Below are 14,368 nucleotides of genomic sequence, written 5' to 3'. Positions count from 1 at the left end.
CATTAGTGATATAGTTACCAGATCCAAAATCTGGTTACAGTAGAGCTGAATTCTTTTATATTGTTTATATACAGAACATTTAAAGGCTGCTTGAAAGACCCTGTAGATATCCCACAGCTAATAATTGAATCTGTAATTCTAACATCTCTCCGTCAAACATTTAAAACATTCTTATTTAGAAATCCTTTTATTTTAGGCTTTTAAGATGTTGCCCTTTTCAGGAACTAGGGGGACAAATGTGGGAAATAAACATATAAATTTAAATGTAAAAAGAGCTATGTATAACTGAAGCTAATAAACAGCAGAGCCTGAGGAAAGACCCTTGAAAATGGCTAACTGAAGGAAAGAAATATATTTTTATCAGACGTATTTCCCAGGTTCCGGCATATCAGAACATTTAAATAATCTCATTCTCTCCAAGCCAGTCTTTCCTTAAGGAAAGCTCAAGCTTTGAGACTGTGAGATTCAGTTATACTTTTTTTTTCCTTCTGAGCTGCTTAAGTAGATGTTATGTATCAAAAAAAGAAACAGAAGAGAAAGGCACCATTCTGACCATTATTATTGTGTTTTTGGTATCAGCTTTATTTACTGTTTGTGACTGGCATTAGATATATATGTGGTTAATTGAAACACGCATGCCTTAATTTTTCAAATAATGTTTTAAGGTTATAAAATACTGTAGGAAATTTGAAAATTAAAAAAGAAAAGCAAATTAGAATTACCTGTACATCTACCACCCAGCCATAACCACTAATAAAATGTTGATGGACATATTTCCTTCCAGCCTTCTTATTTTAACAATGCATGTAGAATACTGGTTACATATTGTATAAGTATACCTTTGGGTAAGTAGACCTAGAAACTGCTTTATATATAAGAAGTAGACTAAAATATAATCATTCTATTAGATTCCATCGTGAATTTTTGACTAGAATATTATATTAAAATGATGTTATTACTATAGAGCTATTCTTGGTATGTATTAAAATATATTCAAACTAGTATTCATATGAAGCCAGTATTGAACAGTATTTTTGGGGAGAGCTACTTCTCTCTCAAATCAGTACATAATGTTTCACAATATCTATAATATTAGCACAGAGCTAAATCCATTGTGTTACTTAATAATTTTAGATATGTCACAGAAGGACTAGGCTAAAGCATTTTTATTTTGAATTTGTCATGCACAGAATTATAGTAATCTATATTAGTAATCGGTAATAGCTGTATATTGACTATGACACAGATACCGCTCCAGCGCTTTGAGGGGATTAACTTATTCAGTTCCTATGGCCCACCTGTATAATAGATGCCCTTCCCTTTGTTTTATGGACAAGGGAGCTAAAGTAAAGTGGCATGCCCAAGGTCACAGGGCACTGTGTGGGAGAGCTGGGCAGGGAGCTCCACTGTCTGCCCTTTAACCACTGCTCTTTACTGTCTCTCAGAAACTAGCTCACATGCCCAGATGTAAAAGAAATATAGCTTAAAATGCCATTTTTGTTTGCTTTTTTACCCGACTCCCTCTCCTCAGTGGAATTGTCTTTGCCTTTGATCCTAAAATAGCCTGGTGATGGGGAAGACAAGTAGGATATGGGGTGTCTGAAGGGAAAGGGTAGCACAGGAATGTTTGAGAAGGGTGAAAGTTAATGAAAAATGGAACTATTAGTTATTATGTTTAGAAAGTATTTGAAAAGAAACATAGTTTTGAAAATCATAATGTATAAACAGAACTTTCTTGAAACCAGTAGGTTCTTTAATTTCCCCCCCCACCCAAATCAGGGATTTAAAAAAAGAAAAAAACTGTCACCTTGGCAGCTATAACTGGAAGGTTTAGGTGTGAGAGCCAACCGTGATTAGAGTTAAAAATGGGTGGGGTTTCTTATTGTTATGGGTATAAGGTACTGGGTTGGTGAAAGAGAGTGGTGGACAGAGAAAGAGGAGAGTGTGGGACAAAGGGTGGGTAAAAGCCAATTAGTAGAGAGTGTGGAGGGTTTGGCTGTATCAGACATTTTGCATCTCATTAGTCCATGTCTGACGTTAACAGGCTTTATCTGTTACTGTGTTTTGTCCTAGTTGCCGTGTCCTTAAGGAATCAAAAGGTCATTTTACCCCAGACACTAGATACTTACCAGGTGTCTCTTGCAAAAAGTGTCTCTATTCCAGAGCTCAGAGCTTTCACACTCTGCTTTGAAGCAACCAAAATTGGCAAGGAAGACAACGAATGGACAGCTTTCTCCTACTCAGATGCATCCTTCACACAATTGCTCAGTTTCGGAAAGACCAAGAATGGCTACTTTCTATCTATTTCTGGCTCAAAATGCTTACTAAACAGTGCGTTACCTGTAAAAGATAAGGAAGATATTTTCACAGAAAGCTTTGAGCAGCTCTGCATCGTTTGGAATAATTCTTTGGGATACGTTGGTGTAAATTTCAAAAGAAACTATGGGGCAGTTTCATGTGATTCTACCATTAGTAAAGTTATTCCTGGGAATGGGAAATTGTTGCTGGGCTCCAATCAAAATGAAATTGCCTCTCTAAAAGGGGACATTTATAACTTTCGACTTTGGAATTTTGCCATGAATTCCAAAATCCTCTTCAACCTCAGCTGCAATGTGAAAGGGAATGTGGTGGACTGGCAAAATGACTTTTGGAATATCCCAACCCTAGCTCTGAAAGCTGAAAGCAACCTCAGCTGTGGTAAGTCTCTGGCATAGTCACTCTTTAATTTTTTTCCATTGTTCTATGAATATGTTTGTCAACAAGAAATTATATAGACACACATATATGTGTGTGCTTACCAGCCATACATATTCAATCAAAGCTTTAGTCCTACCATTTTTAACTTTTTCCTGTATCATAAAATATCACATGGTTTATACCTAATATAAACAATTGTGTATAATTATTACGTCTCATATAGAAATGTTAATCCCAGGACTAAAACAAAAGAAATTAATAAGTTACTGTCTTTAATCATGAAGATGATACAGTGAAAAGCTGACCTTTGTCATCCTAGAATGAAATTTCCAGAGCATTACTTAAACAACCACCACCTAAAAGAATGGTATTTACAGGGCTTCCCTGGTGGCGCAGTGGTTGAGAGTCTACCTGCCGATGCAGGGGACGAGGGCTCGTGCCCTGGTCGGGGAAGATCCCACATGCCGTGGAGCGGCTGGGCCCGTGAGCCATGGCCGCTGAGCTTGCGTGTCCGGAGCCTGTGCTCCGCAACGGGAGAGGCCACAGCAGTGAGCCCACGTGAGAGGCCCGCATACCGCAAAAAAAAAAAAGAAAAAAAAGAATGGTATTTACTTAGCCAATATTAAAGATTGTTCATTTTATGGAAAATCTTGATAATCAGGAATTATCAATTTTCTTTAACTTTTTTCTCCATTTATTTGAAAATGAGCATTTGTTGTTTGATAAAAATACTCTTGTCTTTTAGGTTGCTCTTTGGGAGACTTTAAATGTGATATTATTCTGAGTAGCTAACTGCAAAATATTTAGGGAAATAATTCTAAGTTACAAAAATTATATGAAAATAAACTTCTAGCAGTTATTCTCTGTGTACATAAGTCAATTAAGTCCTTATTTTACTGTAGGACTGAGTCAAATATAAAAAGTATAAATTTCATTATCAATTTTCAATGTCATGACTAAACCTAAGGTGTTGATAATATATATTTTTTTAGTCACAGAGATAACTGTCAATAAAGGAGGGATAGAAGGGGCCTAATATTCAAAAGTCATTTGTATGTGACTTTGGAGGGAATTCTATCAGAGCTTCATTCCCAATACATTCAACAAAGTAGGACCCACTGTGAAGACCTGAGGTCACCTGCCCTGTTTCCCTGACCTGCGTTTGCCCTTCCAGCCTGGGGGGCTCCTGTCACCTACCCCTCTGTGGGCCACCCATCTCTCCGTGTGGTCCCTAGTGCTCCTGAAGATGGTGGGAGGCAGTTATGTGATGTCTTTTGAGAGGTATTTCCTTGTGGGCTGTTGGAAAGAGGGTAAACCACAACCCTGTTCCAGGAGACCCTGGAACTTTGTAAGAGTTAGTGGTGTTCCCAGCATCATCTCATTCTGAGATTAGCTACAGAGAACGACCTTCAGGGACTCCCAAGAAGTCTTTCACTCAGCAAGGGAACTGAGAAAATCACGTGTGTGTGTTTGGTGTGGCATGGTGAACAGCGAGGAGAGGGCAGTGGTGTACTTCCTATGTTCAGGGTGATTCTCTTTAGTCTAGGGACCTGTTTTCATCATATCCTTGGCCATTATTAAAAACTCATAATATAGACTATTTAATATTTGCCTTCCTGTGGGTCAATATTTGAGGACTATGACAGCCAAAAGAAAAAAAAGAAAAAAGGATTTGGCTAGTCATATTAATAGTTGCAAAATACTTAAATTATACTTAAATTGAATGTATATTATGTACTAGGTACTATTTTAAGTGCTTTATGCATGGTAACATTTCCTACAACATAGATCCCATGATGTAAGTTTTGTTATTAACCCCATTTTGCATGATGTGAGTTTTATTATTAATCCCATTTTGCAGATGAGTAACTGAGGCACAAAGAGATTAAATAACTTATCCAAGGTCATTTAATTAATAAGTGGCCAAACCAGGAACTGAAGTCAGAAAGTTCAGTTTTAGAACTGTGTTCTCTTAGACTGTCTTTCAGAATAGGCAGGACTAGAAGATGAGATGTAGTGCTAGAGTAGGTGAGTCACTTCTTGCCAAGATGAGGAATACAAAGGTCCAAGAGCTGTCTCTTCGGGCCAGAAAGCACTGCTGGCCAAAACACTAGCTTTCCCAGGTATTAGCATGGTATTTGTATTAAACAAAATAAGGTTTCTTTCCTGCAGTGCTTCTTTGATACCTTAATATAATAAAATGTGAGGACTGTAGTATACAAGAATTCCTAAACTTATTTTAAGAAATCCTCTAGACCCGGGGTTGGCAAACTAGGATGTTTTTGTAAATAAAGTTTTATTGGACCCAGGCATGCGCATGAGGTTTTATATTGCCTGTGGCTGCCTCTGTGTTAACAACTGCAGAGCTGACTGTGAGCGATGACATGGCCCACCATCCTAAAACATTTACTGTCTGGCCCTTTAAGAGAAAATCTGCCAACCCCTGAAACTAGACCAATAAAATCAAAGGGTCTAGTTTTCTGAAGCACACACTTTGGACAATACTGGAAAAGACCTGCTAGATCTTCTGGGCCAGAGATAATAGACCAGTCCCTCAGGGGCTAATTTAGCCCTTAGACATAGGTGGTGGTGGCAGCACTGCTTTGTTTTCATTTATTTACATTTGTTCCACGCAATGCGTTTAAATAATGATTTATTTCCAACATTAAAAAATTTGATTTCACATAAAAATGAATGTTTGGATTCTGATAAAGAAAAAATGAACACTAGTCTAGTGTTTCTGCCTGAGCAACGCAGCTTAAGCTAAGTGGTGACCACCCCGTTTGAAGGGGCTTTCCAGGTGCCCTCGGCCCTTAGCACCCTCCATACTCTCCCCACGCCAGCCCCCGGTAGATTGACTTTGGCCGGGGTAGGCACTCATGTTTGAGAATTCCAATTTAGGCCACGCCCTTCACTTTATAAAGGGCAGGAAACTGAAGCTTAGAAAACACAAGTGGCCGAGGCAGTTGGTGGGCTAAAATTCTCGTCTCCTGTCCCCGTGCCCAGGGGTTATACTTGGGAGTCCTCATATTTTCTTTAACACGGTTTTTAAAGCTCCTTTCCAAGCCTTACGATTACTGGAAAGCATCAGATATGTGCTCGTGGAGCTCAGCCATTGGTAAGTTTTCAAAATGACTTCAATCAAAGGAGTAGCACAAGTTTACAGAGTCAGTGTCTGAGTTCCTTTAACTTTTATAGTCATCTTCTTGACATTCCACAATGACGCTAAACACCCCCATTCCGTACAGTCAGATATCCTGGACTGTATATCAGGACTAATAACAGGAGAGGGAGTTTCCTGCTGCTTAATCATAAGCTTTGGGAGTTGAAGAACCCAAGTCACTTATTAACTGACAGGAAATACCTGTATCAGAGATTATATCTAAGCTTGTTAGCTAAGCAAAACTTGAATAAGTGAAAAAAAGTATGCTCTATTAACATTTTAACCTTTCCTTTTTTCCAGAACTCTGTGGCTTGCTGTTTTTGGTAATGGTAATTTCCCAAAACTAATGATCAGTACAGTAGCCAATGGGAAAACAGAATTTCATGCCTAACATTCCATTGGCTTGACAATGTCTGTTAAATATGAGCTTTCATTCCAGAGTCAACTTGTGATAGAAAATGAATAGATTTTCCAAAGGTCTATTGCTAAGTAAATTTTAATATGAAAATAGGATGGTAGAACAGAACTGACTGCATTCAACATTAAAGCATCCTGTCGTTTGTTTCAAATATTAAATATCCTAACCTTAATAAAATCAATATTTTATTAATAAACGTTTTAGTAATTTCATAACTGGACTTTTGTTTTCCTATGCTGTTCTAAGTATAGTTAGGGAATATACGTAATTAGGAAATTTCCAGCACTTTTTTTTTTTTAATCATGGTTAATCTTGTCAGTCCTTTTCAGAAAGAAATGCTTTATTTAGCAGCAATTCCTTTTCATTTTATATCATCATTCTTTTTCTTAGGACAATGTTATTAAACAATAATGAGTTTTATAACCTCCGTGGATAGACAGTTTCCCTAACGGACTCTTTAATCATAAGTGCAAGTATTTGCCTGAGTTATGATTCGAGTTTAGATACTGACTAATGTCCATCAATTTTCACAAAGTAGAGATAGTGCCTTCTATACCAGTTATATTTATTTTACTCATGACTGCTCTTTCCTGAGTGCTACTGTGTAACTCAATGAAGAGTCTAAGTTCAAACAAATTACATTTATTTAAGAAGCATTTATTAATCACTTCCATTTATTAACCACTGTGGATGTAGAGATAAGACACAGCTCACAAGTACCCAAATTTGATGTTAATCCTTTTCTAGAAGTTTTTGGATTTGGACCGACTGTTGTTTTCCTCTCTGAAATTTTATACTTAATTACCAAGGCTTCATCAACTCCTGGATTCCTACCCTTTCATTTTCAATTATTGCAGTTTTGTCCCTCACAGCCATAAAACTCTGATTCACTATTGGCTCCTTCCTTTCATTCCTAACAAATTACTGAGTGTAGCATTTTTAGATGACTGAATTTTTTTTAAATAATAAAGATGAAATCACTCATCTTTACAAAGGATGTTATTCTTTGAAGATGCCCAAACTCTTTATGAGCATAAATGGCATCCAAAAATAATTTTATTTTAAATATATTTATGAAAAAAACCAAATTCAATTTAGTAACAGCTGCAAAGAAGGAGTTGAAAGGGATTATTATTTGTCTTATTAGTGCAACTCACATGAGAGTTTAGCTCTGTCAGCTGTTATTTGGATTGTCATTAAGTTGGGTGTGAGATGGGTTATTGGCTACTCAGTCTTTTTTCACTACAACTTGTGTAAATATTGACTCCTTTCAGTAACAAAATTTTGGAAGAACAAAAGTAGAGAAGAAAGATTAACAGCTTTACAGCTTTTCGTCTACTGCCCTTTCTTAGAGATTACTTTTTTTTTTAAGGAAATTTGACTTTAAATTTTGCAGTTAACATTAACTGAATACCTTTAAACCTTAAATTTTGCAGATAATATTAAGTGAATACCTTTAAACCGTAAATACCTTTAAATATTTGGTATCCACAAATATCAGTGAATATACATAGGTCACATTCTGAAAAAAGTTCCTTAATGATAAATATATTAATAGCCAAGACAAAGAATTGTCTCTTTTTCCTTAACAATCTTCTGGTTTGTAAATCTGTCCACCTAGAAAAATTGATTGGGAGAATGACTTTTCTATGTAGATATGCTGAAAATGGAACTGGGTACAAATAAAAAGTTTGTGCACATTTTTAATATTTTATGTGTATGTAATTTGGTATATTTGTAATGTAAGATTTCATTTATCAATATTCTGGACCTTTCTAATTAAATTTGTCCCTTGTATTCAAACCATTTTCACTGAAACATGCTTCAAATTTAATTTCTGTTGCTATACTGAATCATCATAAAATAGTGTTCATAAAGTATTTATAAAGCAATGTCAATTTGCTAAACTAAAAGTACCCAAGAAGGAACAACTGATAGTTTAATACTGAGAAGTAAATGTTACAATTTTCCATAACAAGCATATCACATGATGAAATTTAGACTTGCTACCATACAACGAAACTGATGAAATGTTAAAGAAAATTGTTAAACATCTTACTCTAAATCCTAACTCTCCCGATTTTCTCTCCTTATTTCCACCTCTCAGCTCTTTGATATCTGCAGTGGAAATGTAGTTAGCCTGAAAACTTGCTTTCCCACAATGCTGTCCCCTTATCTCCCTTTGTCTTCCAGAGATATTGTATCAGCACCGGAAGTGGCCTTAGGAGCCTTTGTCTGCTAACATTGTGTGAAATTTGAGAAGCACAAACACTCAGTCCATGGGTCTCCTCTCTTGCATGTTATAGTGGCTGAGATTTCCTCAGTCATTCTGAGTTTTAAAAGCTTTTTAGTTTTCAGAAGTTCCTTACTAAAATATAAATACCTAAAGGAGAAGTAAGGTCATGCAAGAAGGGGGCATGATGGGAAGGAATAATGGGCAGAAAACATTCAAGATCGAATTCTAGGCTGGCTTCAACTTCTACCTCCTCATGTGCTCTTTCTCCATAGTACACAGATTAAGTTTTTAATCGGAAACACACACCACCGCCCCCCACCGCCCCGCCCGCCCATCTCTGCTTCCTTTCATAGCCAAGCTTCCTCTGTTTGCATTCACTTCTCAAACATTGGAAATCTAGAGTGCATCATTCCCACGCTACTGAAGAGAATTTCTTCTACTGAAGAGCTGTTGCCGAAATTCCAGTGCAAAGTGAAGGGTCTTCTCAGTCTTTATCATTCTGGAACTTTCTGTATACTTGATGGTGGCCACACCCTCCATGAAACTTTGTTCACTTGAATTCTGTAAAATCACCTTCTACAAGAGCTATTTTTGTCTTCTCAAATCTATAGCTCTTTTTTTTTCTTTTAATCTGAAACTTAAATATAAGAATATCTATGGTTCCATCAAATCTTCTAGCTCAGGTGATCCCAGACACATCTATAGCTTCTGTGGAGTACTTCCTGGCTAGGCCTCTTACAAAAACATGTACACCTTGTACCAGATGTCACACAGGTACCTCAGTTCCTATTCCTGGATGTACTGTTTAGCCTACCCCACCTAAGTTTGCTTTTCTTCCAGTATTTACTATGTCCTTTTATGAGATCATTGTGCACCAATTTCTCAAGTTGGAAACCAGAAAAATTCTTCTATTCTTCCCTTTCTTTCTCTGTTCTCCAGTTAGTCACTAAATAAATCCTATATATTCCATCTTCAAATGTCTTGTATCCATATCTTTCTGTCTATCCTCACTGTACTTATGATATCAAGCCTGAATTATTGGTATTATTCATGCTTCTTGTATTGCCTGTCTTTTAGTTATAGAGCCTCAAATGTGATTGTTTTTAAATTTAAGTCAATTTTCTCACCAAACTCCCTTTCATTGTTTTCCCATTTACTTCAAGAAAGAGTTCAAAATGTTCAGTCGTTCGTATCGCATTCAATAATTTATTCAGAGGACCCACCGACTATGTGTGTGGGATGTGCCATTGGAAGAAAGACAAAAAGTCTGGAGACTCATAGTGCCTGCATTCTACAAAGCCCTCCACAAGCTGTCCATTACCTATATATCTGATCATTCCTACCAATTTGCTATAAATGTCCTATTCCAGTAATGCCATGCCACCTGGGTTCCCAGACCATTTCACTGCCTTCTTGGTATATGTTTCAGTAATTCTGTCTGCTAGTAATAACCATCTCTAGTCTCTTCTCCCCTGATCAGTATAGTGACCCCTCATATTTCCGGTTAATCTTTGTAGTGGATTTCCTATTCACCCTTCTCACCAAACTGCTGGTCACATCTTCCTTTTGGCCACTATGCATCTATATCATGCAGAGAACTGTGAAGCCATCTCCCATTCATGCCTCTCTGAGAGCAGAGGCATTGTTTTAAAGCATTCTTCTAGCCTCCATGTCTCACACACTTTAAACAGTGAGTGAATGTTTATTGGATGAACATGTAAAGGTCTGTGATGAGATCTTCTTGCCAGTTAACATGGCAGACCTGCTGGAGGCCACAGGGTTGAGTCTTTCTGAGATAACATGATTCCTTCCTTGGACCAGCTGCCTGAGGCAATCAAGAGTGAAGAAACCACGACTCCCGAGATGCTGCTAAATTGCTGGGATGCTTTCTAACTATGCACACAATTAACCTAATTAGACATCTTCTGTTGGCTCATGTACCTGCTCTGCCTTTATGTACCATTCCCACAGGAAAGTTTGGAAAATGTTTAAACATTAGAATGTAGTCACTGTTATAGAAATGTTCTTTAAAAATTAAATATATGTGTGTATGTATGTATATATATTTGTATTTATTCTTCTGTCTTAATTCATAGTACAATATGCCTTGCGATAAGTTTAGCCTATCTTCCTCAGCCTCAACCTGTTGGTAAAAGTCTGTTAAAAGCCAGAGGGAGATTTAGTGCAACAGAGAAAAATCCACTACTCCTACTAGAAAATCAGCTCAAAATTTGTTTCCTGCTGAGGATGAGTCAGGCAAAGCTTGAAATAAAAAGACACAGAGACCAATAAGTTTCCAGTCACGGAAACTTATTTCTGGAATTGCAGCTAGCATGTGCTAGTGCCTATGAACCAAAAACTTGCATTTTATGAGTGTTAGTAATATCCAAGTTCACTTTTGAAACTTATCTTTGATGTTCTTATTATTTCATTTGTATGAATTTCCACCAAAGCCTTATAATTTATTATGCAAAAAGGCCCTGAACTTTTTATTCACACTTTAAGGGGCAGTAGCACTTATTTTCCTTTCATGTGTGCATGGGGCCAGTAGATTGAGTTAAAGATTTTGAGGGAGATTTCAGGAGCTTGATTTTACATTTCAATAGCTTGACATTGATACATAAAGATCGTTAGAGACTTTCTTGATGTTGGAATATTACTGGTGGACTCTTCCAGGGTTGCTCCTATTACACCAACCAGATGATTCATGATTTTTGGGGAGAAAAACTGTAATTAAATCATAAGTCAAATTTGTACAATCTTTCTGTGTTGATCGAGGTTCCTACCTGATCCCGCTCCCGGCCGCAGAACTAGCCAACTGTGCAGATTTGGGGACCCTTTGCCAAGGTAGGGAGTCAACATCGTCCTCCTCTGGAGTCTCTGTTTCCTACTTGCTATTTTGGAAAATGTAGTTGTCATTGTTTTGAATTTTATCTTTTCACTTGAGAAGCCAGAAACCAGAAAACCAGAAGAATTTCTGGATGTGTTTTAGTTGTGTGGGTGTGCAGTGTAGAGAAGGAATGCATTCACACACTGTATGACCACATTTCCATAAAGCACTGAGTTTTTTAAATGTGAATGATTATATGCTATTAGGAAAGGTTGACTTCATTTTTTCCCTCAATTTGGTCTCAAGAATATTGTCCAGTATAATATAGCCATACAATATTTTGAAAAAGTATTCATGTTTAAAAAACAAGGGGAAAAATTAAGTTGAATAGTTAGTTAAGACAAGGCCATGAGGCAATTTATGATGTGCAATGTAACTTCAATATTAACATGAAAATAGTTTGAATGTATGATAAGTTTGAATGTATGAATAGTTTGAATGTATGTAAGATAAAAATAGTTTGAACTAATATGGATGTTCTTTTATTAATTATTATAATGCATAATGACTATACTGTGGTCAGTATATATATTACGTACTGAATGGTTGCATGCTAAATAACACATGGTTGCATAGATTTTAACATATTTTACTTTAATTTTATCATGCTTCTTCTAATTACCCATGACCCATTTTCATCCATTTATTCTATTATATACTTCTTTTTGAAGTAGCATTTCTATGTGCCACATTAAGAATCATGACCATGCCTTTTGTGAAGCGGGATCTTTTATTAAGAGGATCATAACATGAAAGTGATGGGGGTTAGAAGTGAGATGGAAGGAATAGAAACCTAAGCTCTCTTCTGTAGCTCCAGTGTGGGAGTAGAGTAGGCAGGGAGAAGGGGTGTAATTCATTATTATCTTTGTTTCCTTTCTGAGACATTATTTCTTGATATTATTATTGATGAATACCCTAAGAAAATAAAATCATTAAGTAGCTTCTTTCCATGAATTCAGTGTAGTTTTAAAATAGTTATATGAAATAGAAAAAAGCCTTGGTTTTGCTTAATTCAAGGTGTGAAGTTTTTTTTTAATTTTAATTTTGTTTTTTTCTTTTAATCTGAGGTAGGAATGATTCCTTGGGTCAAAGGACTAGATGCCCAGCTTTTTTTCCCCCTATGTCCTAAATGACCAAAAAGCATTTTCATATTCATTGATGTATTTTACATTAAATAAATATAACTGATTGTTCATAATTTAAAAATATAAAAGACTTTCAAAAAGAATCCCCATTCTTAGGTGTTATATATTACTTTGGAATGGAAAATTATTTTAGTTAAGAATACACATTTTGAATAAGGAATTCAATATTTTCTAAAGAGGCTTTGGAAGGTAATTCTTTTTATAATCACTGAAATGTTTTAAATTTAGGTAACTTTTTTCTAATTAAGAGAAATACGTAACAAATGGTTATTGTACATAGAAAGGTACATCTTATACAAATATACTCCAAAGATAAACTAATGGAAAATAATGTGTATAGCTATTTTACTACTTACATTGTTCCTCCAGAATTTCTTGGAAAGGTATTAAAGCATTACATAAGGGCTTAATCTTTGAGAGTTTTAGTAATATCAGAAGCATAGCCTTGACATACTGTTTTGAAAAGTCTCTCCTGTATGACTTGCCCTTATGAAATTCATTTCATCTATCAGTGTGTAGTAAAGATTTTGGGATCTTTAGATGATTGATTTCATCTATACATTTCATTCTCTTTTGTTTCCCTTTACATTTACCTTCTCTAGGAGAAGTGCATTTTCCCCTGAGATTTTATTTTGCTAGTCTCAGTATATCAGAAAGACTGACTTTAGATAATTTTCAAGCTGACAGGTGCTGTACAGACTTCCTTCTCTAACCTTTCTTTGTACAAACTTAGCAGACTGAGTTCTGGATAAGGTTTAGTCATTTACTGTGTGGTCATCAGCCTCTTGATGGCAAACCTAGATCTAGAATCTAAATGTTCTTTCTCCATTCCCTTTGTGCCGGTTCCAGACTCTCATACAATATGGCATGAAAGGCCATGGGAACAGATTCTTAATGTGCCATAGAAAGCGTTGCTTCATTTTATGCATTATAACCTTGGGACTTGTGTTTAGTGGCAAGAAATGGTTTCCATTCCTCCTTTATATATTTTCATGCGTTAACCATAGATTGCTCATCCATATTAACTTTCATGTGCTCCTTGCAAAATTACATCTCTCTCATCTTTCTTACCAGCTACTGTAAACTCTCCTAGTACTACACCACCCACTGTCACCACTAACATGCCTGTTACTAATAGAACCAATAAACAAAGGAATGGTAAGAAATCATTATCTTTTATACTTGTAGTATGTCTGACTTGATGAAAAATTGTATTCTAAGGGTGGAAATATCTAATGTTCCAACAAAGTTTCTATTGTTAGAATCAATTGGTACATTTGTACATTTGTAAGACTAGTAAAATAAATATCACTTGACTCCTTTGAGTTCCCCATTCTAATGACCAATGGAATGAGTACATTTCTAGTGCCACGCTTCTGCACTTTTAGCTAAAATTTCTTTCAAAGGAAGCTTTAAGAGAAAGGCATTAAATTAAAGGAATTAATTTGCATTATACTAGAGATCTGAGAAGAAAAATATTCATCACATTCTGTCAGATTATTCTCTAAGGAAACTAGTTTTTAAAGCATTTTATACTCTCAAAAAACTAAATAATTTTAGTAATTTAATTTCTCACTAAGGCCAACTTTATGTTCAAACATTTGTGACAGTTAAATTATTTTTATATGGTAATACTTTGCTCTCTGTTTTTATTTGTTGAAGAATAATGGTTAGAATGTGATTGTATATCAATTAAATCATAAATCAATTTTCGACTGACAAAACTTCAAGTAACTGCCAATACCTTCTGTTTTTTCCCTCTATATATACATGTTTTTGTTTATATTATTTGTAACTTGCAAATATAGCAGTCACATAA

At 35.8% G+C, this 14,368-nt stretch overlaps 1 protein-coding gene across 5 annotated transcripts in view; it reads left to right on the top strand.

The window, feature by feature from the left end:
* The window catches only part of ADGRG6 (adhesion G protein-coupled receptor G6), a 136,453-nt gene that overhangs the window by 64,474 nt on the left and 57,611 nt on the right, over nt 1-14,368 (top strand). For 3 of the 5 annotated variants that reach the window (XM_027084910.1, XM_027084919.1, XM_027084937.1), the window contains exons 4-6: nt 2,074-2,697; nt 11,293-11,361; nt 13,624-13,707. In XM_027084910.1, coding sequence (XP_026940711.1) covers nt 2,074-2,697; nt 11,293-11,361; nt 13,624-13,707 — 777 coding nt within the window. The remainder of the gene's footprint in view (nt 1-2,073; nt 2,698-11,292; nt 11,362-13,623; nt 13,708-14,368) is intronic. The other 2 variants (XM_027084928.1, XM_027084944.1) reach the window with 1 other exon arrangement.

This window comes from Aethalodelphis obliquidens, unplaced genomic scaffold, assembly GCF_003676395.1.
Source record: "Aethalodelphis obliquidens isolate GAN/ISIS:26980383/991018 unplaced genomic scaffold, ASM367639v1 scaffold3, whole genome shotgun sequence".
Classification (NCBI taxonomy): domain Eukaryota; kingdom Metazoa; phylum Chordata; class Mammalia; order Artiodactyla; family Delphinidae; genus Aethalodelphis; species Aethalodelphis obliquidens.
Note: the sequence above shows the minus strand (reverse complement) of the source record. Positions and strands in the feature narration are given on the sequence as shown.